Raw genomic sequence first — 27,364 nt, 5'->3', positions numbered from 1 at the left:
CGAGGTGGAAGTAAGACTGTGTACACCACCCTCCCTAGAACCCACCGGTGAGATTACGTTGGATATGTTGTTATTGTTGTTGTAGTATTTCATCTCTTACCCACTATGATAGTACATGGATCAAAATTGCATTAAGTTTCTAAACCAAGGGCGGACTCTTCACATTCGATGCCGCAACCCTGTCGAATTCTTAAAAGGCATAATACATAAATATACTCTTTAACTTGATCTCATATTACATTTACGAGACTGTGACCTTCAACTTTGAGTGTGCACAAGTAGACACTTTAACTTGTATAAAGTTGAACAAGTAGACACTATCCTATGTGGCATCCTACGTGGCGTCCTATGCCAAATAGGACGTGTGTGTTTACTTGTTCAACCTTATACAAGTTTAAGTGTCTACTTGTGCACACCCAAAGTTGGAGGTCATCGATGTGATTTGATGTCAAGTTAAAAGGCATGTTTATGTATTATGCCTTTTTAAAAATATACTACTTTTGGATAATCTGACACGTAGCCGCTGACATTTCTTGAAGAATCCGAGCAACATAAGTAGCAACCACAATTAACTTTAATGAGATAAATATGATACTTTCAGAAATCAGATATTCACCCTGTACATCTGACTATTAGTAAAAGTTAAGAGAAGGTAATATGCATCTGAGTATTTATTGCAGATGCATTATAGGTAAACATAATGAAGAATATTGAAAAATAATTTTAGATTTGCTGCTTGATTAGCAAAGATGAATAATGCAATTTCAACCCCCCAAACCAAATATTGCTCTTGGGAAAGAATGTCAAGAAAAAAATGGTTGCACCTGAGCTGGTTATTGGTAATTTGTAGAAGCATTGTAGCCAAACATCATGTATTAGCTGCAAAATAACAGAACAAATAAATCAGAAAGTGATAAAAATAATTCGCGTATTACATAAACGTTCCCTTTAACTTGGCCTCAGATGATATCTATGACCTCCCGCATTCGATGTGCATAAATAGGCATCTTGGCCAACCTTTGTGGCATGCTACGCGGCAATTCATGTCCCACTGAGTGTCTTACATGCTAAGTTGCGCGGACTCTTCACTTTTGATGCCGCACCCGTGTAGGATTCTCCAAGAATCCGACACACACCAGTTGACATTTTTGAAGAGTCCAAGAAACATAGATTACATGTATTATGCCACGTAGGACACATGTGTCTACCTGTTCAACTTTATACAAGTTTAAGTGTCTACCCGTGCACATTCAAAGTTTGGAGGGCATAGATGTCAGGTGAGACCAAGTTAAAGGGAACATTTATGTATATACCAAAATAATTTGAGACTTGAAACGTGCCGAAGTTGATTAGAATACGTGAAGTGTCTAATACCAGTCAATCATTGGTAACCATCTTGAGATTCCGATTGTTCGTTTGAAATGGCTAAGTACTTCTTTTTCATCTCAACCGCGGTGATATCTGGAAGGCAGAAACAAACCGATTCAACTGTTACACAAAGACCCCAAGAGCATACTCACTTGTCGAGGAACAAGAAAATACGGGTAAGACCTAGTTTGGATCATATACACTGTTAACGAGAAGAATGAGAACGGAAAGGAATATATAATTTTTGGAACGACAATTTCTTGATTCTGTTTCGATCAGTTGGGGAGAAGAAAAGAGTAAGAAAATGCCCATTTGAACAAGCACACAGAGAAGAACTAATGAACTATTTAAGATATCAACTTGAATCATTGTCATCGAGCTAATCGGATTATCTTTGTTTCGTGTCAATCAACAGAACCACTTTGACTTGTATGCCAAAATGACCACTATAAACTTTGGACTCAGTCCTCTACTCGACTATTTTGGCAACAATTTCAGAGCAAAAGCTTTTATGATAGTGAAGACTGGCAAATATATTATCAACTGGAAAGTTGAAATCAGTATATAACTTTACATTACAGAAAGATAAAAGCAGAAAATAAGGTGGAATTGGGAGACGATAACTAAAAGTGAAGCATTTTGTTCTCACCTCGTACGGGATATATTGAGTTGTAGTGAACCTCGGCCCAAAAGCTCAAGAAAATAACTGCAACAACGGGGGTTCATATACAAGAGTCATCCCAACTTTGTTAAAATTAAAGAGAAACATCAATTAAGACCAATTTCATATTGCACAACGGGAATTGTTTTGATTTATTCCAAGAGAAAAGGATGGTCTCCCTTTCAAATTGCACAACGGGGATAAATGACTTCACCTACCACCCAAAGGAGAACCAAAATATTTCTGTTCTTCATCAAAAAGTTCCAGCGAAAATGTTCATTTGTTCTTAAATCCAAGCTTGAAATTAAAATTTCACAAGAACAAAAAAAGCCCAAGTGAAAACATACATTTGTGTTATTCTAGATACAAGCCTAGGGATCTTGACGCAACTATAGACCATGGAAGCTTGTAGAACCATAACACATATATTTAGAATGTTGATACAGCTAAGACAAAGCTCCAAAAGCCAAGGTTAACATCAGAGTTAAGGCAAAACTATTCAACTTTTCTCCAATTTATGCACTCAATATAAATAGTTGCTCGCCTAGAGATATTAGAGAAGTTTAAAAATAGGATTCAATAGCGTGATTAGCCAATAAATCACTAGTTTTTCTAGACTGAGTAGTCGATTAGATGCGGTGGCCAAAGCAACGCAAACTTTAGAGTACGAGTGCAACTTCATAGGATTACTAGATAAGTAATACGTTCAAAGGTGCAGCTAGATCTAGCAACAAGGAATAAAAACAAATTTACGAACGAGAATACATCTTGTACCTCGTTCAGACTTTTGAATGGTGGGAAGTATCTCAATGTAGCAGGTATCTCTGAAAGATGTTATGACCAATATTTTTACACCATACTGCAGTGAATAGTTGAGAAAGTCAGACTTTATAAATTTATCGACTCTTCTACCAAGCTCAATCAAATACAAATTTTTTCATCAAGTAAAATAAACAAAGAAATAAAAAGAATGGAACAATGGGGTGAGAGAGAGCAGAAACATACCGAATCAGAAGCTGCTTGTAGAGTTACATGATCACCCCACTCGCCGTCCCTGATTTCATTTACAAAAAAGTAGTGAGTAACAAGCAATTTATGCCATGATATTAGTTCAGAAACGAGGTTGAAGAGATACTTTGACATCTTCTTCAGGTAATCATGATAAGCCATGGGAACATATCCGTCATATATCTCCGGGCATGACTTGAGCTGATACTCCAAAAAAAAAAAAGATACCATTATCGCGGAACAAGAACGATAAGGCCAGATTTGCTTATGTTATGATGTGAAACTTTACGGACCTGATTCACAACTTGCTGCCTGACAAATTTGTGGTGCTCAGGGGTGCGGTAAAATTGATCTGACAAAGCACGAAACTAGAACAATACATGTTCTACCAATCAGAAGTGAAATGGCTCTTCATATCAAAAGTAAATGAAACAGTTAAGTGGGAACGATAAGACTGTGATTACGATGATACCCCTTCAATTCCCAATTCAAATTATTACTTTCTTATGTCTAAAGGATTCAAAATAATAAACCTATCCTCCCCTTTCGAGAACCAAACGGAACAATAGATATACTCAACTCTCTTGTACATAATTGTGACGAGGAAGATTCTGACTTTCAATTGAAAAAAAAATAAAAATTGACTGATGAATGTAGGAGAGCTAACCTGACAATTCCCATCACCTTGAACTTTAAATTCGACTAGTTCATAAACCTGTAATCTGTAGAAATAAACAAACTTCTGCACCTTAAAATAAAGAATGACAAAGAAGAGAAACAAATAGGGAACACACTCACAAACTCCTATTTATGTTTGACAGTGATATTCTAACAAATATCATATTTTTGTTTTACAAACAACAACAGCAACATACCCTGTATATTTCCACAAAGTGGGGTCTGGGGAGGGCAAGTGTACGTAGTCCGTACCATTACATCAGAAATGAGATAGAGAGACTGTTTCCGATAGACATATATTTATTTATTTTTGTTTTACCCAAACATAATTTGTTGATCAGTATCTTATCAAAAGTGGCGAGGTAAATTTAGAGCAAAAAGACAATTGCAACGCTTATACAGAAAGCATCATGTTAGTAGATAATTGAACTGGACATTCACATCTTCCATCAAAGAAATTGTATAATACCTGTCAAGAAGTCTTTGATGATCTAAGGTTGCCTCATCAATTGACGGTATTTCTCCATTAATTCTAGGAATATGCTGCAAAAGAAAATGTACAAGGTGCATGAGCATTAAAGGGCAAATATTTCAAGAGGCACAACTAAGTTAAGAGACATAAAAAAGTATACATCTCAAGTGTTTCCAGAGAATGAAGATTAACCACAATGAGACACGTCTCCAACTACTTCTAGCACATAAATCCCGATTTTCAGGTGATTGTATCAATCATGGAAAGGAGATTAGTTGCTAACTCATTATACATATGAACATAGAATGCTTACAGGAATTGGAATCATTTGGTTCAATCGTTTCCCTACTTCACCATCAAGATCATATTCATCCGCCAATTCAAGTGAATACGACCAGTCCTCCCCCGTATATGACTCTTCTCCTGGGCTAGAGCATGAAGTGGAAGCTCCATCATTAGTTTCTTCTTCATCACAGTTCTCTTCTCCTGAAAATTACAATATGAATAGACAGAAGAAATTAATCCAAGAACGGTAATTATAAGGTTGGAAGAAGCAACACTTCCAATACCAATATTGTAGTTCCCCATAGGTTGAGTAAACCAGTCTTGTGGATAAAAATGTGGTTGTGTATGCTCTGCCATTTGATGGAGCATTGAAGGTGGTTCAGCGACTGAAAGCTGAGACAGTTCTTCCTGGAGACATTGTGCATTGAAATTGTGATTTTCCTCATTCGCAGATTCTGTACTAAACTGATCACCTTTGAAGTAATGGTTTTGATAGTAATCTAAGTTGTTTTGGGGCATGGCACCACTATACGCACAGTTCGCATAGGGATCACTGTCAAACAACTGAAGACCCCACCGGACAACATCTGGATCTTGCTCGTGCGTAATCATCTGAGTAATATTATTTTCTATCAGATAAAAGCATGCAACAACGAGTACTGATGATTATTTCTGCGTAGCAGTTAAGAATGATAAAAAGAGAAAGCCATCTGTGCTCTGAGACGCAGAACATCCATTTCCCTCCAAACCGACTTTAGTACAAGAACAGTGCAAAGAACTGATATATCAGTGTTTCTTTTTTTTCTTTGTTCTTTTTTGTGATAAGCAATGATACACTTGTGTTCTCTTTTTCGAATGATCTAAAATGGAATCGACTAAAATTAAAAGGCAACCCACACAATTGCTTACAAGTGCCTGTAGATTGTAATAGCAATAAGGATCAGTTTCATAGTCAGTTAGGTACCAAAAAGAATCCACATTCAAGCTTTCTGAAGGGGCTGTGCACCATGAATTAGGTATACCTACTTTTTTCTGTTGTATTCATGTGGGCCTCTTAACAACATTCTTTGGTAATGGTCATAAATCGGCGGATGTATGGCCTAATTTATGGTGCATGTGAACCCATGGTTTCTCCGTCTAACTAGTATTGTATGTAACATATTTTCTACAATTGATCTTAATATTATCTGCTCCACCCATGCGCCAAAAAGGCTATGTTGTGCACTTGGTTCAATGCTGAGTCATTTACCTAGAGGAATAGAGATCAATTCCCACTTAATACCTTTTCTCTCCCTTTTTCCGTGTTACAAAAATTCTAGATCCGCCTCTATGGTGATACATCAAGACAAGCAGGCCCTCTCCGAAAATCATCTCAAACACCAGAGAAAAGAAAAAATGGCATATGAAATTTAAAAAATGCAATGCAAGGTGTTAAGTGCACCTTGGCAAAATCCCTCCATGTGCATACTTATAACCTAACAAACTTATGCAGAAGTAAAGTCAATAAACCGAACGTGTCCCTCTTTAACCGTTTAAACTTTTAGATGAGGTGACCATACAATTCAAATAAACTACCCAAACCTCTAAACTAGCTTATCAATGCCAATGACATTGGTATTTAGTTAATTCCATTTTATTCATTTAGAACACACACAGGTAGACAGAGCAAGCTCCAGCTCACTGTATCATGATTTCTTTTTCTTTCCCTTTGATAACGACTCGTAATTACTTTTTACTTCAAGATAGCTTTTCAATTATTAAGTGATCAAATGCCAAATGCACAGATTTTGGTGATGAAGTGCAAATGGATCTTCCAGATTAAGCAGAAGAAAGAACTGAGAATAATCAAATTAAAGGTTGAAGTAAATCAAAAACAACACAGAACAGAATCTCAATCAATCACAACAAGCTATCAATCCATATTTCACCCACAAAAAACCTCTCCCTTTTTTTCTTTCAGATTTGGGCGATTACCCAATTCAATATGAATGCTCACAAAGCTACACAAACACATACAACGAGCAAATTAAAGCGGCAATCTGAATCAATCACAACAAGTTTTAATCAAGTCGGTCCATTTCAAACAAATTCATAACCTACTCATCACCTGATTACACACTTCCTACAACAAATGAACAAAATCACCCATACACTCATTGTTATTTCACGAAGAACACACATGAGCAACATGGGTAGCTCAACGGTGAAGCTAGTAAGGCGTTTGCTTTAGGCCCCTAAACTATTGAGGCCCAAAATTTTTTTAATAAAAATCTTACGATTTATTTATATAAATCAAAAATAACATCCAAGGTTCAAATTTTATATAAAAAAGGAAATGGTTTGAACTGAGAAAGTTAATTAGGGATCAACAAATAACTGCTATTCTTCTTGAAACTTGCAGATTTCATGCATCTTGTTCCCTATTTTGCACAAAATGCCATTGAATTTGCTTGTGAAAATACATCTCTGATGTGAACTGGAACCCGCTTTGTATTTCTTCATCTCTTCTTCTTCCACCATTCTCTTCAGGGTGTCCCTGATGTCCCCCAATGTCCAAGCTAATGAGATGTGAGGACGTGGATCCTTGTAAAATTCCGGAAGGTTGTGAAGTTTGTAGACTTCATTAACAGCTTGGATTTGCTTTCTTATCTGAGCTAAGCCTCCTGCTACAACTTCCAACGACATGAATGTGCGAGTTGAATCATCATTAACAAATATCTCCCATTTGTTAAAATCTATCAAATAGCTCCTCTGAAACTGAAGCTTTTGACGAAGCATGGAGACTATCGAATTAATCTGATGCACGCGGAGAGGGACAGTTCTTCCCAAACTAATGTGAAACTCTCTACCTAACACCACTTTTTCAAGCAAGGCTTCATCTTTCAATAAACTGCTCAATGGTACATCAACATCAACAGCATGTAGAGCAGGTACAAGTGTTGTGACTTTCTTTAGAAAACTGGCCAGCTCCTTCCTTGTTGCAGATGGTATATGAACTGGGATGTAGACATGTAAAGCATAATTGCCTTCAACATGAGGAAAGCTTCTAACACGATTGACTTGACTAGTTGGCAAGGAGTCCAAAGGAACAAGAGAGTTGGGTGGGTGAAGAAGGGAAATTGGAGGTGGAGGCAGAGGGGTAATGGATGTGGAAGCTGACGGCTGCGGAGGAGTTGGATTGGAATCAGAATCGGAGTCAGATGAATTGTCGTCTGCGTATGAGGCTCTTAGCGCTTCCATATTGTTTTGCTCTCCCTCGATCAAGTACGGTCACTGACTCATCAGATCAGTCTTGTCCACACTTCCAAAATACTTCTCTCCTATGTGAGGTTAACTAAAGGTTTTATATTAGAGCGCTAATTTTATTGAGTCATTCTTGATGAGCACCCAGAATGAAACACACAAAAAAAACATTTAATTTCATCTATTCATAAAATCACAAAAATGTGCGTTGAGCTTAAGAGTTAATAATGGACAATGATCAACTCAATCCACATTTCATCTCCTTTTTATCTTTAAGATTTGGCGATTACACACTTCCACAGGAATGCGTATTAATTAACAAAAAACAGTACATACACATACAGAGAGCAAATTAAAGCAGCAATCTAATCAATCACTACAAATTTGATCTATTCGATCCATTTCAAACAGATTCAACAAAGAATGAACAAAATCACTCATGTTAATCGTTACTTCACACCTAAATACTCAGAATGAAGTACAAAAAAACTCAATTTCATCTATCCATAAGAAAATCACAAAAATGAACATTAAATTTACAGTTGATTCCGGCTGATCCAAATTGCAACAACTCGTTCTACTGAGGAAGAAACAACAAAAAACAAAGCATATACATACACTAGAGCAAATTATCCATTTCAAACAGATTCATCATCTGATTACACTCATTATACTCATCCTTACTTCACTATAAACACATTTGAGCACTCGGAATGAACAGATTAAACTTACAGTTCAATTCCTTCAAATTATCCATCCATTTCAAACAGATTCATCATCTGATTATTCTCATCCTTACTTCACTATAAACACATTTGAGCACTCGGAATGAAGCAGAAAAACACTCAATTTCATTCATAAAAAATTCCAAATTGCAGCAAATCGTAGAAACAAAACAATACATATACAGACACCAATCTGAATCAATCTTATCAACTCAATCCATTTCAAAACCACATTCATCACACGATTACACAATTATACCAAACAAACGAACACACACACACAAAAAAAAACACTCAATTTAATCAAATTCATATTAAATCACGAAAATACTAGTTAAACTTACAGTTCAATTACTTCCTTGTGATCCAAATTTCAACAATCTCATTCACCAAGCTAAAAATTGAGTTGAAAAAAAAAAACAAAAACCGTTTAGTAGTAGTAATAATAGATGGTTGATGATTGGAGAGAAAATGGAGAGAAGGACGGATGTCACGAGGAGTGAGAGAGAGAAGGGAAATGGACACTGAAAATGGAATCAAAATTCTGTAAAAATGCAGTATCAGTCCCCTCTTTGGCCCTTTTTGGGGGTGGGTCCTCTCAACGCCGGTGTTCGGTATCCGCTTTGAAGTTTAAGCGAAGTTTCGCTATTAAGTTTAAAAAAGTTTTCGATTAGTAAAATGGCCCACTGAAAAAATCTGACTATTGAGTTTCTTCAAGTTTCCGATTAGCAAAATGGTCTATTTCTATTTTCTCATCCGTCGGATTGATAATCGATTTGTCTATATATAGATTGAATCGATAATCGATGTGTTGGATTGATAATCGATCTGTCGGATTGATAATCGATTTGTCCATATAAAGGTTGAATTGATAATCAATTTATCAGATCGATGATCGATTTGTATTTACATCGGTCGGAGAGATAATAGATTTATTTTAAAAAAATAGGTTATTTCCTTAATAAAAAAAAAACTTGTAGTGTATTTAATTTTAAAAAAGATTTGAAAAAGGTCATTTAACAAAAGATTTCCTTTTTGGGTGGGTCCTGTCATGCCGATGTTTAGTATCCGCTTTAAAGTTTGAAAAGTCTTATATTAAGAGAAAATTTGGCTATTAAGGTTCTTCAAGTTTTCAATTAACAAAATAATCTACTGAAAAAATTTGACTATTAAGCCTCTTTGAGTTTTCAATTAATAAAATGACCAACTTTTATTTTCTTATCCGTTGGATTGATAATTGATCTGTCAATATATAGGTCAGATAGATAATCGATTTGTCAGATTAATAATCGATCTGTCTATTAAAGATCGGACCGATAATTGATCTATCTTTATATCGATCGGATAGATAATAGATCTGTCTAAAAAATGAGACATTTTCCTAAAAAAAAAAAAAAAAAACTTGTAGTCTATTTAATCAAAAGAAGACTTGAAAAGATCATTTAACAAAAGATCCCTTATATTAAGGTTAAAGTCGAATTAAATTTGAATTCGTACAAAAAAGTATACATTGGATTTAAAATTTGATTAAAGGGAAAAGAATTAAATATATCTCCAGACTAAGGAAAATGACTCATCTATTTCATATGTTATATGTTTTGCCAATCTATGTTATCGTCTTTAAAAATCCAGTTCATCCATGTCATGTCATTAAAAGTTTGACTCATCTATGTCATTATTGTTGCAGAAATGCTTGTTAATATTTGTTCATGCCCTTATTTTATACCCGTGGTTTTTCAAAATTATTATTAATTTTTTATTCTAAGTAATATTGATTGATTTAGATTTGATAACGTAAACCTCTAATAAAACGTCATATGGTAATGATTGTGCAAAAATCACCGTTACAAAATAAGGACATGAACGAACCTTTCTGTAACGATAGTGTCATAGATAAGCCAAACTTATAACGGATGACATAAATGTACTATTTCTAAAAGTTCAATGACACATTTAAAAATTAATGCATATTAACACACACCATGATAATAGCATAAATCAGTTAGGAACAAATAAAATTAAGTGATTTTATATAACTATTTCGTAATTTTGAAAAGTTAAAGTTTTAAATATTATTTTTGTCAACTTTGTGATATTATTTGAGCGAAAATTATATCACCTCTTCAACTTGGCTGAAAAACTAAATACATTTCTCAATTATGGACAATAAATGTTCTTCTTATTATTTCATTTAAAACATAACTACCTATTTACGCTCTAAATTAACATCCTTTGTCTTTTTAATACTATGATTTGTCTCTTTTAAAATTATATTATATCATCATATATATTGGATAACTTATTCCATCATTATGATATAAATGATAGGATAAATAATTCTGAGACTGACTAATATCTCCAACCAAACACGCAATAAAATAGTCTGCATTTTATCCTGAGATTATCATACCTTATACCTCACACCAAACGACTCCTTAATCTTCATATAATTTCAATACCAGATAATTCAGTTATGGAACTCATAAAATAACATTATCCCCCATTTATAAAAAAATTTCATACCATTTCAATAGTAGATGATTCATATATACAACAACAATAACAACAACAAACCCAGTGTATTCCCACAAAGTGGGATCTAGGGAGGATAAAATGTACGCTGTGCATACCGCTACCTCCAAAAAAATAGAGATGCTGTTTCCGATAGACCCCCGGCTCTAGCTAGAGAAATGATTAATATATGAAACTTATAAAATAATACTATCCCCCATATTATTTATAATAAGTTTTCATACAATTTCAATACCAAATAATTCAGACATGAAAATTATAAAATAACATCACCCCCCATATTATTTATAATAAGTTTTCATATAATCTCAATATCAGATAATTCAGATATGAAACTCATAAAATAACATCATCCCCTTATTGTAATAAGTATTCATACAATTTCAATACTAGATAATTCAGATATGAAACTCATAAAATAACATTATCCCCACATTATTTATAATTAGTTTTCATACAATTTCAACACCAAATAATTCAAATATTAAACTCATAAAATAACATTATCCCCCGTATTATTATTCATAATAAGTTTTCATAAAATTTCAAGAGAAAATTTAAGCCTCTTCAAGTTTTCAATTAGCAAAATGACCTATTGAGAAAATTTAGCTATTAAGTCTCTTCAAATTTTCAATTAGCAAAATGACCTACTTCTATTTTTTCATCTCAAATTGATAATCGATCTGCCGTATTGATAATTGATCTATCTACATACAGGTCAGATCGATAATCGATCAGTCGGATTGATAATCGATCTGTCTATATATCGATCAGATAGATAATAGATTTGTCTAAAAAATAGATCATTTCTCTAAAAAAAAAAAAAAAAAAACTTGTAGTCTATTTATTAAAAAGAAGACTTGAAAAGATTATTTAACAAAAGATCCCAAATTTCAGTACGAGATAATTCAAATATAAAACTCATAAAATAACATTATTATTATTATTATTTAAAATGTGTTTTCATATATAAATTTAGATAATTCATATATGAAACTCGTAAAATAACATTTCCTTTTTCATAAGGTTTCAAATACCGTTAGGTAAATGTAACTACCAAAATACATTATACATACCATTTCTCTCCTCTTTCTCCTATTTGCTCTCTTTGCCATTTCTTCCCTCCGAAAAATCACCATTTTTCTTCCTTCACATCAAAAAATTGATGAACTTTCCATTATTGTAATGGTTTTTGATGAAAATGTACATACAAAAATGGCAGAAAAACAATGCATATATTCAAATTTTTGTGATTTTTTCTATTTGTTTCATCGTTTTGGTGAATCAAATCGAGGCGCAGAACAATGAGACCAATGGTATGAATGATGCGAATGATACGAGGTCGAATGAGCTATTGACACAAGTGATTTATAGTAGCTTTAACAATGTTACCTCCTTGTTTGATACTGGTGTTACCGATAAATTGAAGTTCTGCATCGATGATGTGTAAGTTTGTTTTAATGATTTCTCTTTAGTGTTGCGCGTTTTTTTTTTTTTCAATTTATTTGTGCTTATTCAACGTGTTGTGAATGATTTGTTGAATGCATTAGAGCTTCCGCTATGTGTGGGGTCCAGGAAAGAGCTGGATTACAAGAGTCTATTGTTATTTCTAGGGCTTGAATGCATGACATTCTGGTGATGTGATAGCAACTTTATCAGTTATGTCAAAGTTACTAGTAGAGGGAAAAAAACAATTGGGGGATTATAGAGCAAAATCATTCTAGAGCAAGAGTTTATTGTCATTTTTAGGGCTTGAACGCGTGATATTCTGGTGAGATGATAGTAACTTTACCAGTTACGTCAAAGTTACTAGTAGAGGGAAAAAGGAAATTGGGGGATTATAGAGCAAATTCATTCTAGAGCAAGAGTTTATTGTCATTTTCCGGGCTTGAACACGTGATATTTGTTGGAGAAAAGATCTCAAGCTCACTCAAGAACAAAATATTAGAAACGAAAAAAGAAACTAGCAGGGAAGTAAAATGGCAGAGTTTATTGGAACTGCAAGACTACTGTTTTCTGTATCTCATTCATCAGTGATAAGCCCTTATATATAGCTTACAACTCAACTAAAGATGCAAAAATAAAGGGCACTAACTTAATAGTGCTTTCAACTAACAAGAGAGACTTAAGGACTAAACAACCACTAGCCTAGACTAAGTCAAAACAGTAAAATATTGTAAGAAAGTTGCAGTAACTTTTCTTCCTTTTTTTTTTTGAATCACTTATTCAACATTCCCCTTTGATTCAAAATCACTAACACCAAGCAATGATTTGAAGTAGACATGCTTCTGATAGGGCAGTGCTTTTGTGAATATATCTGCTACTTGTTCATTGGTGTTGCAAAACATCATTATGATCTCTTCTTTTTCCACCAGCTCACGAATAAAATGGAAGCGAATGTCAATGTGCTTTGTTCTTCCATGAAATGCAAGATTCTTAGTCATTGCAATCGTGGACTTGTTGTCGCAATAAATTTCCGTTGCTTTCTCTTGCTTCTGGTTAAGATCGGCCAAAATTCTCCTAAGCCAAATGCATTGGCAAGCTGAAGAAGTTGCTGCGATATACTCTGCCTCTGAAGTCGACAATGTCGTCGTTGCTTGTTTCTTAGAACTCCATGTTATTGCGCCTGATCCAAGACTGAAAGTGTTGCCTGATGTGCTTTTCCTATCATCCACCGAGCCTCCCCAATCACTATCGGTATAGCCTACCAATCTGAAATTTGAAACATGAGAGCACCAAATACCATGTTCCAGTGTTCCAATAATATAGTGTAGAATCCTTTTTGCAGCTCTAAAATGATGCTTCGATGGATTGCTCATAAACCTTGAAACGACGCCAACAGAGTATGAAATATTTGGACGAGTATGAGACAAATAAATCAAACCTCCAACCAGACTTCTAAAACTTCTTGCATTGGCTTGCCCAGTACCATCTTCCTGCTGCAATTTTTCATTCACATTCATGGGTGTTGCTGCAAATTTACAATTGACCAGGCCAAATCTTTTTAGAAGGTCTAATGCATATTTCTTTTGAGAAACAAATACACCACCTTCCCCTTGTTTCACCTCAAGCCCAAGGAAATAATGCAACAAACCCAAATCTGTCATCTCAAATCTACTCATCATACTAGATTTAAATTCAGCCACAATAGAGTGAGATGAACCCATATAAATTATATCATCAACATAGAGGCATACAACAAGAAGATCATTGTTACCTCGCTTCCTTAAGTAGAGAGTAGGCTCACTTTCACTCCTTTCAAACCCATTTTGAACAAAATAGGAATTGATTTTGCTATACCAAGCGCGTAGCGCTTGTTTCAACCCATAAAGTGCCTTCCTCAACTGGTACACCTTTTCCTCTTGTCCACTGATTTCGAAACCTTGAGGTTGAGCAATATAAACCTCCTCTTCTAGTTCACCATTCAAGAATGCTAACTTAACATCAAGTTGATAAAGTGACCATTTCAGTTGAGCAACTAAGGCAAAAATTGTTCTTACCGTTTCAAATCGAGCAACAGGGGAAAAGGTCTCTTCAAAATCAATGCCCTGCTGCTGCGAGTATCCCTTCGCGACAAGTCTTGCCTTGTGTTTCTGTACACTTCCATCTGCATGATACTTTGTTTTGAATATCCACTTTAAGCCAACAACATTCTTTCCTTTTGGCAAGTCGGTGAGATGCCAAGTTTCATTTCTTTATATTGCCATCAATTCTTCCTTCATTGCATTCTTCCACTCCTTCTTTTCAATTGCTTCTTCATAAAATGTAGGATCTGAAACAATAAAAGCAAATTGACAAGATTGATTAGAATATCTAGGATTCTCTTTTCTAACTCTTGTTGATCTTCTTAGTGGAATTGGCTCAGCTGAAGGTCCTTCAAGTGTTGCAGATTTCTCTGGTGCAATTGCATCTTCAAGTGAATCTGGGGCAGCCTCTTGTCCTTCGTCTGGAGAGATTTCAAAGGGTATCGAAACCTCCTGTTGTACTTGTTTTTCACTCCAATTCCAACTTGACTTTTCATCAAAGACAACATTTCTGCTTATTATCACTTTGCCACTAAGTGGGTTATATAACTTGTATGCTTTGGATTCAAGACAATAATCGATGAAAATACATTTTTGTGATTTTTCATCTAGTTTTTGACGAGTTTGGGTGTTAACCAAAGCATAAGCAATACACCCAAAAATTCGCAAATGGCTTACCGAAGGACTTGTGCCTTTCCAAGCTTCATATGGCGTTTGGTTCATCACAACCTTTGTAGGAGATAGATTCAGTAGGTACACTGAGGTTGCAACTGCTTCTGCCCAGTATTGGTTTGGAAGTCCCTTGCCTTTCAATAAGCTTCTCGCCATCTCCATAACGGTACGATTCTTGCGTTCAGCTACACCATTTTGCCCCGGTGTATAGGGTGCAGTAAGTTCCCTGTGAATTCCAGATTCGTCACAAAAATGAACAAATTCATTAGATAAGAACTCACCACCTCTATCTGTTCGGAGAGTTTTTATGTGCAACCCACTGCGATTCTCCACTAAAGCCTTGTATTTTCTAAAATTCTCAAAAGCTTCTGATTTGTATTTCAGAAAATACACCCAACTCATGCGACTGAAATCATCTGTGATGAGTAAAAAATATCGACTTCCACCAAAAGATTCAGTATTCATTGGACCGCATAAATCTGCATGAATTAATTCTAGGCAAGTAGAAGCTCTCCAAGCCCTTCCAGCAGGAAAAGACTTTCTACTTTGCTTTCCATAAATGCAACCTTTGCATAAATCAAAAGAATTAATTTTTGGTAATCCAATGACCATACCTTTTTGGCTTAGCAGCTTTAGTCCCTTGAAATTAAGATGCCCATACCTCAAATGCCACAATTCAGAATCATTTTTTGCATCAGTAACCAAAGCAAAATTTTCCACATTTGAAACTTTTAGCGGAAACATTCTATTTTCAGCCATGAGCACATTAACCATTGTTTGTCCTGATTTTTTATCTTTAATGACACATGCTCTATCATCAAACAAAAGTGAATATCCAGCGGCCATTAGTTCCCCAACACTCAGTAAATTATGTGCCAAACTAGGAACAAATTGAACATCATGAAGAATTTTTACTTTACCATGGCTGCATGTGATTGCTACTGTTCCTTTTCCTTCCGCTTAAAGGCCATTATTATCACCAAGCCTGACTGTTGATTTTTGTGTCTCGTCAAGTTCTTTGAAGATTGACTTCATACCTGACATATGGTTGGAGCAACCACTATCTACAAACCAGGTATCACTTGCAACTTCATTAGTATCACAATAAGCCATGAATAACTTACTTTCTTCATCAGTTGTCTCGGCATAATTCGCATAATTCGCTTGTTTCTCCTTGAACCAACAATCAGCTTGCACATGCCCAAATCTCTTGCAATGATAACATTGCTTGCTGTTTCTATTGCCCCTTTGCTCATTAAAGTTCCTTTGTTCAAAGCCTCTGCTCCGGCCTCGACCTCGGCTATTTCCATGAAATGCACCTCTGCCTCGTCCTCTTCCTGTTGCTACCTTATCATGCTCTCTTGGATTGAGTGCCTCCACCTTAGATTGAAATGCTTTTTTTTCCTGCTTTTCTGCTGACCTGTTTATCCTTTCCTCGTGGGCTTGCAAAGAACCCATTAATTCATCGAATGAAAAATTCGACAAATCTTTGGACTCCTCAATTGCAGCCACAACATGATCAAACTTAGGAGTTAAACTCCTCAGAATTTTTTCAACAACGGTTTGATCAGTTATTTGGTCTCCGTATGACCTCATTTGACTAATAATAGCCATTGCTCTAGACAAGAAATCTTGCACAGATTCATTTCCTTTTATGATTAAAGCTTCAAACTCATGCCAAAGAGTTTGGAGTTTTACAACTATTACCTATGAGGAGCCTTGAAATTCAGTTTGCAAAATTCTCCATGCTTGCCTTGAAGTGGTGGCTGCTACAATTCGGGAAAACACCGTCTCATGGACTGCCTGTTGAAGGAAGAACAATGCCTTTGCGTCCTTCTTTTTGTTTTCCTTCAACTGCTGCTCTTTGTCTGGATCTGCGTACCCTGTCTCAATCAAGTCCCAAAGATCTTGTGACTTAAACAAAGTCTTCATCTTGATGCTCCAGAACTGATAACTTTGTCCTGTGAAAACGGGGATGGAAGGCTGAGAAATGTTCAATGAATTTCCATTGGAAGCCATGCTTTTTTTTTCTGTTAATAGATCCCCTCAATCTAAACCTGACTTTGATACCACATATGTTGGAGAAAAGATCTCAAGCTCACTCAAGAACAAAATATTAGAAAGGAAAAAAGAAACTAGCAGGGAAGTAAAATGGCAGAGTTTATTGGAATTGCAAGACTACTGTTTTCTGTATCTCATTCATCAGTGATAAGCCCTTATATATTGCTTACAACTCAACTAAAGATGCAAAAATAAAGGGCACTAACTCAATAGTGCTTTCAACTAACAAGAGAAACTTAAGGACTAAACAACCACTAGCCTGGACTAAGTCAAAACAGTAAAATACTGAAAGAAAGTTGCAGTAACTTTTCTTCCTTTTTTTTTTTTGAATCACTTATTCAACGATATTCTGGTGAGATGATAGTAACTTTACCAGTTACGTCAAAGTTACTAGTAGAGGGAAAAAAGCAATTGGGGGATTATAGAGCAAATTCACTCTAGAACAAGAGTTTATTGTTATTTCCGTGGCTTGAATACGTGATATTCTGGTGAGATGATAGTAACTTTACCAGTTATGTCAAAGTTACTAGTAGAGGGAAAAAGGCAATTGGGGGATTATAGAGCAAATTCACTCTAGAGCAAGAGTTTATTGTCATTTCCAGGGCTTGAACGTGTGAAATTCTGGTGACATGATAGTAACTTTACCAGTTACATCAAAGTTAGCAGTAGAGGGAAAAAAGCAATGGGGAGTTATAGAGCAAATTCACTCCAGAACAGGAGTTTATTGTCATTTCCAGGGCTGAACCTGTGAAATTCTGGTGACATGATAGTAACTTTACCAGTTACGTCAAACTTAGCAGTAGAGGGAAAAAAGCAATGGGGAGTTATAGAGCAAATTCACTCCAGAGCAAGAGTTTATTGTCATTTCCGTGGCTTGAACACGTGACATTCTTGTGACAAGATCACAACTTTATCCGTTACGTCAAAGTTACTAGTTGAGGGAATAAAGTAATGGGGAATTATAGAGCAAATTCAGTCTAGAACAAGAGTTTATTGTCATTTCCATGGCTTGAACTCGTGCATTCTGGTGACATGACAACAACTTAACCAGTTACGTCAAGGTTAATAGTAGAGGGAAAAAAGCAGTGGGGAGTTATAGAGAAAATTCACTCTAGAACAAGAGTTTATTGTCATTCCCATGGCAGTTGTATTTTAACTATTTAGACTTTGTCTTGGTGGTTGTATTTTAACTATCTTAGTAGTACTTTAATCTTAAATTGTTTCATAATTGAAAATTGTCTTGAAAACGGTCTCTTATCTTGCTTTAGGAAAGGTTATATTCTTCAATTCCTATGTCATTAAGCCAACCGGCAAAAGCTTTTCCAAAGTCTTGTTTCACTTTAGTTGTGATAGCGTTGTCTTTGAAAATTCATTTGTGATAGTGTTGTCTTTGACAATTCGTCTAAAGAAAAGCTAATTTTCAGTTGATGAATTCTGATCGGGTTGTAGGGATGCTGAGTGGAATAAAGCTTTTAATTTCAGCGACAACACAGATTTTTTAACAGATTGCATTAAAAAGACACAAGGTACTAATTTGCTGGTTAAGATTCTCTGAGGTTGTATTTTTTCTAGTTCGAGGTCTGCTATTCTAGTTCATAATGTTCTATACGTTGTACATCATGATAATCCAGGGTTCTACTGTCTTTATTTTCGTATTCACAACGTCTTCGGTTGTTGAATAGGTGATATACTAAGGCGCTTGTATACAGCACCGGAGTTAAAGTTCTATTCTCAACTTTTAATGAAAGGCTGTGGAAGAGGTAACCTGAAACCTACACAAATTGTAATCTATCATCATGGGTTAATGGATGTGAGCCAGGATGGGCTTGTAGCATTGGAGACAATCCGGTTGACCTTGATTTAAACAAAATGCCACTTAGAATTCTTGAGTGTGAACCTTGTTGTGAAGGTTTCTTCTGTCCTCGTGGTCTCACCTGCATGATACGTAAGTATCTACAAGAATATTATCTTATAGTCATTGAAATCATGGCCACTATCTGAAGTAGATGTGCTCAAACAATTTGCTTTGGCAAAATCACAAGTTGCACCGTTGGCATAATTCTATAAGTTGATTCTTTTGTTCGTGTCAGTTTTATGTTTGTTTATTTTCCTATTTTCTGGTTGAAGCTTGTCCACTTGGCGCGTTTTGCCCTCTTTCAACACTCAATAGCGAGACTGGTGTGTGTGACCCGTAAGTTTTGTACATCTTATGTAGTTCTTATTCTTACTTGACCGTATTCTTTTTGCATCCTTCAACTCATATTTCCTGTCTCAAAATATGCAGGTACCATTATCAACCTCCTCCAGGGCAGACAAATCATAGTTGCGGTGGAGCAGAAGTTTGGGCTGATGTTCGGAGTACTACTGAAATTTTTTGTTCATCAGGATATTACTGTCCAACTACTGCACTGAAATTACCTTGCAATAAAGGGTAATTATATTTATCCCAAAACCGGAGAATATGTATCTCACCGTGCTTTCTCTTTCCCCTCAAAATGCTATTTCTGTTTAACTTGTTCATCCTTTTGCTCATATTAGAAGCTCATGCTAATCCATTCGCTTATCATACTGTTTGTTTTTGCTTTTTTTCCAGGCATTACTGTAGAACTGGTTCTACGTCTCAAACAAGTAAGTCTTCATCTCATGTGACGGTCTGTTTTGTCTCTGTATTAGGTTCTGTGTTGCTTCATTTCTTATCTTTGACTTTGAATAAACACGTAATAATGGCTTATTTGATCCTTTTAGATATATCGTACTAGTAAAAATGCCTGTTGGTTGTGTTGTCTCACTTTTACCATATTTCTAAAGCAAAATACGAAAGGAAAAAGAACACACACACTCACTGGAAAAAAGAAAACTCCTTGGCGTGACGTAGCAGCTTGTCAGGTTCCAAGTGAAATACAAAAAGGAAAACTATATCCAATTGTCTTCTTTGCCTAGGTTACTAGTACTTTTAAAATATGCTAGATGCATATCCAATAATTCTTACTAGAAATGAGCAAGACGTATCAAGATAAGTGCATGTTGGACATCCACGTTAACAAGCTTACTATTTTGGTAGCGGGATGTGCCTCGCGTTCTTCTCTACTATGAGAAAGATGGTACATCTTCTAGTTGTCATGTTACTGAATATGTGTTACTTGTAACTTGAAGATAATACGTCAAGATGAAAAGTTATAATATCAAGTAACAACTCACTGCATGTTCTTTTCTATTTTTGGAAATATTTTATGGTCTAACATTGCCATCATCATCGTCATCGTGATCAAGTATTTATGTATTATTATGGACATGCAGGCTGCTATAAGTTAGCTATTTGTGAATCAAAGTCAAGTAATCAAAATATCACAGCTTATGGTATTATGTTTTTTGTAAGTCATCTCCTCACTCCTAGGCTGTGCAAATATTGATTATCTATATAAGGTTTTACTTTTGAGATAATGTCATAATGTTCCTGGATTGTTAGCTAGTATGGCCGTGCATGTCTTAAACTTTTTAGGCTTGACGCGGGAGAAGTAAAGTGAGAAATGCATGACAGAAAGAACAGATTTGTCTGTAGCTAATGTCCGCTATTTCCTTACCGAAGGAGGAGGAAATGGGAGGGATTAGTCTGGACATAATTTCTACTTATCTTTTTCTAATAATAGTAGAGTAACGGCTGCATAAACAACATAACTGAACCCAAAAGAAGGACAGATCACACGAGATATTACATTTTACATTTTTTTCTCGTAAGGTAAGGCTAGTAAAGTTGCTGCCATGTGACCAGGAGGTCACGGGTTCAAGCCTTGGAAACAGCCTGGTAGAAATGCAAGGTAAAGCTGCGTACAATACACCCTTGTGGTGGGGCCCTTCCCCGGACACCGCGAATAGCGGTAGCTTTAGTGCACCAGGCTGTCCTTTTTTTTAAGATTTTCATCTCTAACAAGTCACAACTAACCAACAAGCTTCTCCGATAACTTGCTTCTTCTTTTCATTTGATATTCTCTTATTCATTTCTCAGAGCTCCCAACTGATCACCGAGGAGTCTGTTTGGCATTGTTTATTATCAACAATGAACGTCAAATAGAATATTCATGTTTTGTTTTAATAATCATATTCATGCTGCATTTGCTGAAACATGTGATACGTTTGTAATGGATGTCTGTTAGAATTCAATATTTGCAAGTTCCAGAAGTATGTCAACTGTAGTATGGCATGTTCTTAAGTAATGAGTTTACAAGTGCTCCTTTAATCTGAGATGACCTCCCATCTGTCCTGACTTATACCCTTGTTTTGTGTTTCATACACGCTGATAATAGATATGACTTCTGTAAACTCGTCAACATGCATATTTTATTACCTAGTTGGCTAAGATTTATGTTTTACAGAAGTGACATGTAACTGGCCATTCCATTTTCCAATAGGCTGGAATCTCACTTGTACTTCTCATTATATACAACTGTTCTGGTCAAATGCTGAGCAGCAGGGAGAGAAAACAAGCGAAGTCCAGGGAACGTGCAGCAATAAGTGCAAGGGAGAATGTACAGGCAAGCGAGAAATGGAAATCTGCTAAAGAGATTGCTCGCAAGCATGCAACTGGTTTACAATCTCAATTGTCAAGGACATTCTCCCGGAAAAAATATGTAAGTCAACAGGACCCGCAAAAGGTTCCTAGTCACGCTAGATCTCGTTCAGAAGCTGCCTTACCCCCCTTGCCCTTAGGTACGTCTCACACCAAAGCTAAAAAGCAGATCAACCTCACAAAGATGGTGCAAGAGCTTGAAGAAAATCCTGATAGTCATGATGGTTTCAATATTGAGATTGGAGACAAAAATGTAAAAAAGCCCAAGGGTGAAAAGTTGCATACCAAGAGCCAAATCTTTAAATATGCGTATGGTCAAATTGAGAAAGAAAAAGCATTGCAGGAGCAGAATAAGGATTTGACATTTTCTGGTGTAATCTCGATGGCAAGTGATATTGAGATTAGAACTAGACCTCCTATTGAGGTGTGTTTCAAAGATTTGACGCTTACTTTGAAGGGTAAAAACAAGCATCTATTGAGGTGTGTATCAGGGAAATTATCACCTGGCCGTGTTTCGGCTGTTATGGGTCCATCTGGTGCTGGAAAGACAACGTTTCTTTCTGCGTTGACTGGGAAGGCTGCTGGGTGTACTGTGACCGGAGTGATTCTCATAAATGGGAAGCCTGAACCAGTGCAGTCATACAAGAAAATCATTGGCTTTGTACCTCAAGATGACATAGTACATGGAAATTTAACTGTGGAGGAGAATCTTTGGTTTAGTGCTCGGTGCAGGTATGCTATTGTAGTTCTATTATTACGAATCTATGTATTCATATAACATCATTTTTCGCATGGAATTCTTTTACTTCATAAGTTTCATGACTTCAACCATCAGTCTACGTTTTGGTGGTGACAGCTTCCAGTAGTTTGTTCTTTGGAAAGGTCATGCATTTCTTTTTCCTTCTTACTCTGGACTGCTACATGCATACCCTTATTATCAGGAACCACTGACTGACACTTGTCAATGAAACTTTCGAAGTATTCATGTGAGGGTCTGAAACCTCCGTGCCATCTATTGTTGTCAAAACACAAACTAGGCAGAGATATGACCAGCTTATATTATACGAAAGGAAGTTAGTTTGCTTTTTTGCTACTGTTTTCACTTGTTAGCCTGCTGTTTTTTCGATACTACTATATTCATATGACGACTGACTCTAGTCTACTCTTCTTTGTTGAATCACTCTTCCAGACTGGCATCTGATTTGCCTAAACCAGAAAAGGTTTTAGTTGTTGAAAGAGTGATAGAGTCCCTGGGATTGCAACCTGTGAGAGATTCTCTCGTGGGGACAGTGGAGAAGCGAGGCATCTCTGGGGGTCAGAGGAAGAGAGTCAACGTTGGGCTGGAAATGGTTATGGAACCTTCTTTGTTAATCTTAGATGAACCCACTTCTGGTTTGGATAGCTCTTCATCTCAATTGTTACTCAGAGCTACTCGCCGGGAAGCTCTTGAAGGAGTGAACGTGTGCATGGTGGTGCACCAGCCAAGGTAATGTGATAGCCTCTAAGTCTTTTTGGTCTTACTCTATTCATCTTCTTCCATTTGCATTCCTTGGTGGTTATCATATTGTCTTTTATCTATTGCTTTATCTTTTTGTTTTTCCTCACTCATTGAACATATTGCAATTGCAAAACATGTGGAATTATAATCATACAACTTTAAGTAGTTTTTCCTCCAGCATAACGATGGTCTTTCAAATCGCTTTAATTTTGACACCCTATCTCAGTAATCACTTCCTTTTGCAGCTATTCTTTGTTCAGAATGTTTGACGATTTGGTACTTCTAGCAAAGGGCGGCCTTACCGTATATCATGGACCAGTAAAGACAGTTGAAGAGTACTTTGCAGGCATTGGAATAACTGTACCTGATCGCGTTAATCCTCCTGATCATTTCATTGATATTTTAGAAGGAATTTATAAACTCCCGAGTACAGGACTGAACTATAAAGATCTTCCTGTAAGATGGATGATTCATAACGGATACCCCATACCACCAGATATGCTAGATTCTTCTGGATCACAAGCATCTTCGGTTGGAGAAAATTCAGCTGATGGAGCAAGTCCTGCAGCTGCTACCTCCGATCAATCTGGAGATCTGTGGTCAGATATCAAATCCAATGTTGCACAGAAGAAGGACCGCATGAGATTCAACTTTTTGGCATGGTCGGACTTGTCCCATCGGAAAACCCCTGGTGTATTGCTTCAATATAAGTATTTCCTTGTCAGGTAATAATAAGTTTCTCTCCTTTTCACTTGTATACCTTCTAATTATTTTTCAAGATGTGTGTGTGTGTGTGTTTAATTCATGCTTGCAGTCCTATATGCAAATGTTTGGCAACTCTCCGCTGTACTTTCTTTTATATGAAGGGGAACCTTGGAGTAACTGGTAAAGTTGCTTCCGTGTGACCAGGAGGTCACGCGTTCAAGCCGTGGAAACAGCCCCTTGCAGAAATTTAAGGTGAGGCTGCATAAAACAAACCCTTATAGTCCGGCCCTTCCCCAGACCCCGCGCACAGCTGGTGCTTCTAAGTAGCATGACCAACGGAGAAGCTTCTATGGACACTTAGGGGGGAGTATTCATGTGAAAGTTTTAGTTTATATACAAATGTTTTTGAGTTTGCATTTGTTTTGATGGTTGAAATCTATGATACTTCACATTGTCAGAGTCGGGAAGCAACGATTGCGAGAAGCCAGGCTACAAGCAGTTGATTGTCTTATTCTGTTACTTGCTGGAATCTGTTTGGGAACACTTGCTGACGTGAGTGATGAATCATTTGGATTTATGGGGTACCTTTACACCGTCATTGCAGTTCGTAAGTTCAAAACCACTGAACAGTGTATATACTTCAGGCTTTTTATCTTTAAGAGGACTGATGACTTAAAGACAGTTGATTAGCTATGTTTGCAAATTTAGGAGAAAAAGTTCCTGATTTTAAAATCATGCAGTTCATCTCTATGTTATCACTTGTAATTCCGCTTCTTTCTTAATGCTAACAATTCGTAAATGTTGGTACCAATAATGAGTTGAAGGGGAGCCTTGGAGTAACTGGTAAAGTTGCTGCCATGTGACCAGGAGATCACGGGTTCAAGCCTTGGAAACAGCCCCTCGTAGAAATGTAAAGTGAGGCTGCGTACACTAGATCCTTGTGGTCGGGCCCTTCTCTAAACCCTGCGCATAGTACTTATTTTGGTATTGTATCTTTTTATGGTTTTACAAACTTATATGAAAGATTGTTACTGTTAGTTTCATATATCTTCATTACCATTTTTCACTTTACCTAAGTTCTTACCTTCCAAAATGTTTTGCAGCTCTTCTCATCAAGATTGCGGCTTTGAGGTCATTTTCTCTAGATAAATTACACTACTGGAGAGAGAGTGCATCTGGCATGAGCAGTTTGGCATACTTTATGGCTAAGGATACCGTTGATCATATCAATACTATTGTAAAGCCTGCAGTTTATCTATCAATGTTCTACTTCTTCAACAATCCAAGATCTTCAATTTTGGATAACTATCTCGTCTTGCTTTGTGTTGTATATTGTGTTACTGGGATAGCTTATGCACTTGCCATCTACTTTGAACCTGGTCAAGCTCAACTGGTGTGTACTCAGTACTTTGATCTTACAATACGTACCAACTCCAAACGTCATCCTCTATTGCCGCAATTCTCTACTAACAAACTGATGTGTCTTTCAGTGGTCGGTGTTGCTACCAGTTGTCTTGACCCTTGTAGCAAGCAAGGACAGTAAGTTCACTGCGATGGTAGGAGATTATATCTATTCAAAGTGGGCCTTGGAAGCATTTACAATTGCAAATGCTAGAAGGTCTGGCGAATCCTTCTTCATTGTGTCTAAATTCTTCTTGCATTACGATTAACCTTGCTAACAAATACTTGCTGAAATTTAGAACGACAACAACAATAGCGATACCCAACCCAGTGTAATCCCACAAGTGGCGTTATGGAGACAGTAGAGTGTACACGACCTTACCCTACTTTGGGTGCAGGTGAGGTTGTCTCCAATAGACCCTTAGCTCAAGGAAAGCATAATCACAGCATTTAGGGAAACATAAGCAGTAACAACAGCAAGATAGTAAGAAAACCGAAGCATACGAGACAGCAAGTTGTAATAGAAAAGTAGGAATGAGAAATACGGAAATAATAATACTAATACTACTGGTAACGAAAAGCAAAACGCTAAACTTCCTATTACTAGCCTTCTACGTAATCATTAGCCACGATCAGCTGTTGACTATCAAATGCACCTCATATTTTGGGATTTAAGAAGTCACATGTTGATATATTCTTTTTTTTTTACCCTCTTCATTTTCATTTTCCTGACGTTTAGGTACTCTGGGGTGTGGCTGATCACAAGATGTGGTGTACTAATGAAAAGAGGCTTCGCGCTTGATCATTGGTACCCTTGCTTACTAAAACTCATCCTTCTTGGTGTTATCAGTCGCTGCGTAGCATTTTTGTTATTGATAACTTTCCAGAAAAAATAAGACTTCATTGTTGCTGTCTTGCTTCATCACTTGGTATACAAGAAAGAATGCCAGTTTACAGTCTCAATACGATGACGAAAATGTTGGGAAGCCTCAAAAAGTTGGGTCCCTTGTGAAGATTATTGTATATGATTCTTGCCAAAAATGTAATTTACTCGAAACGGATGGTATATAGCAGCAGGAGTCAGTTAAACAGGTTATATGATTCTTTCTTCTTTAGATGGAAAATCAAATGTAACATGTGTTAATAGTAGTTTCTCTGGGAGAATGATTCCACCTGGTTCCTGAGCCTCATTTTGTAGCCTTGAACCTAAAGAGAATAACCGAAAAATGTCCGTCCCGTCTTCATGAAGTTGACAAGGATATGACTGAGAGTACACCACAGAAATTGGAGGTTATACCCAAAAGTTGATATAGATGAGGATGTTAACATCAAATTATGTAAACGGCTATGCAGCCAAATGTGATAATAGCATAAATTCAGTTTTGAGTAGACAGTACATCTTTTCTGTTCACAAAATTCTACTATTTTTTCCTTTTCTTTTTGATTGGTAACATTGAATGGTAGTCTTGGATTTACTAGTAAAGTTGCTGCCATGTGTTCGTGTCGTGCATACAATATACCCTGGTGGTCCAGTCATTTCCCGGACGCCGCATTTTGAAGGAGTTTTAGTGTACCGGACTGCCGTTTGAATGGTAAAGTTACCTCATGTTTTTTGGATAAGCAAAGAAGAAAAATAGTGCTGGTATTCCATTCATGAAGCCTGTGCACCCTTTTCATCAGGTCTAGTTGATAATGAGAGATTGTGTTTGTGCACAAACTTGCCTGTTGGTAAATAGAGTCTTCATACTCTCGTCGCATTCACAAAAGTCGTGTATTAAAATAGTTGAGCTAGACGAACCACGTCTTACATGTGTGTGCACAAAAACAAGAAGACACTCTAATAGTTTAGTTAGATTAATCAAGAAGACACTCGAAGTTGGCAGGATACACAAATACCGAGCTACAAGTCTTATGACGCAGGAGCGTGATTCTCTAACAAGCCAAGGTCGCGGGTGGCCAATAGAGCC

The 27,364-nt window shown here is 36.5% G+C and overlaps 3 protein-coding genes across 4 annotated transcripts; 1 reads left to right on the top strand and 2 right to left on the bottom strand.

Moving 5' to 3' along the window:
- Positions 1 to 568: 568 nt before the first annotated feature.
- On the bottom strand, positions 569 to 8,926 carry LOC107847855 (OVARIAN TUMOR DOMAIN-containing deubiquitinating enzyme 12). Its single transcript, XM_016692406.2, has 12 exons — positions 8,785 to 8,926; positions 4,757 to 5,084; positions 4,501 to 4,673; positions 4,185 to 4,258; positions 3,705 to 3,759; positions 3,331 to 3,405; positions 3,165 to 3,238; positions 3,035 to 3,083; positions 2,804 to 2,888; positions 2,018 to 2,074; positions 1,375 to 1,461; positions 569 to 879 (listed from the first exon to the last, which is right to left on the bottom strand). The coding sequence occupies exons 2-11, from the start codon at positions 5,082 to 5,084 to the stop codon at positions 1,382 to 1,384; spliced, it is 1,050 nt and encodes a 349-aa protein (XP_016547892.1). The 5' UTR covers positions 8,785 to 8,926; the 3' UTR covers positions 569 to 879; positions 1,375 to 1,381.
- On the bottom strand, positions 6,728 to 8,922 carry LOC107847856 (U6 snRNA phosphodiesterase 1). Of its 2 annotated transcripts, none has more exons than XM_016692409.2 (2): positions 8,785 to 8,922; positions 6,728 to 7,792 (listed from the first exon to the last, which is right to left on the bottom strand). In XM_016692409.2, the coding sequence occupies exon 2, from the start codon at positions 7,710 to 7,712 to the stop codon at positions 6,852 to 6,854; it is 861 nt and encodes a 286-aa protein (XP_016547895.2). In that variant the 5' UTR covers positions 7,713 to 7,792; positions 8,785 to 8,922; the 3' UTR covers positions 6,728 to 6,851. The 2 variants fall into 2 exon arrangements, with proteins under 2 accessions (XP_016547895.2, XP_016547893.2); XM_016692407.2 differs by having other exon boundaries at positions 6,728 to 7,806; positions 8,785 to 8,918.
- A 3,096-nt stretch (positions 8,927 to 12,022) lies between the features above and the next one.
- On the top strand, positions 12,023 to 26,832 carry LOC107848252 (ABC transporter G family member 28). The gene is given in 15 exon segments (XM_047400008.1): positions 12,023 to 12,418; positions 18,679 to 18,755; positions 18,912 to 19,004; positions 19,007 to 19,174; positions 19,357 to 19,420; positions 19,514 to 19,660; positions 19,823 to 19,857; positions 20,527 to 20,600; positions 21,636 to 22,525; positions 22,983 to 23,279; positions 23,537 to 24,016; positions 24,455 to 24,603; positions 25,100 to 25,389; positions 25,487 to 25,614; positions 26,137 to 26,832. Coding segments are annotated over 15 exon segments (3,300 nt in total). The 5' UTR covers positions 12,023 to 12,167; the 3' UTR covers positions 26,294 to 26,832.
- The last annotated feature ends 532 nt before the right edge of the window (positions 26,833 to 27,364 follow it).

This window comes from Capsicum annuum, chromosome 11, assembly GCF_002878395.1.
Source record: "Capsicum annuum cultivar UCD-10X-F1 chromosome 11, UCD10Xv1.1, whole genome shotgun sequence".
NCBI classification, from domain to species: domain Eukaryota; kingdom Viridiplantae; phylum Streptophyta; class Magnoliopsida; order Solanales; family Solanaceae; genus Capsicum; species Capsicum annuum.
Note: the sequence above shows the minus strand (reverse complement) of the source record. Positions and strands in the feature narration are given on the sequence as shown.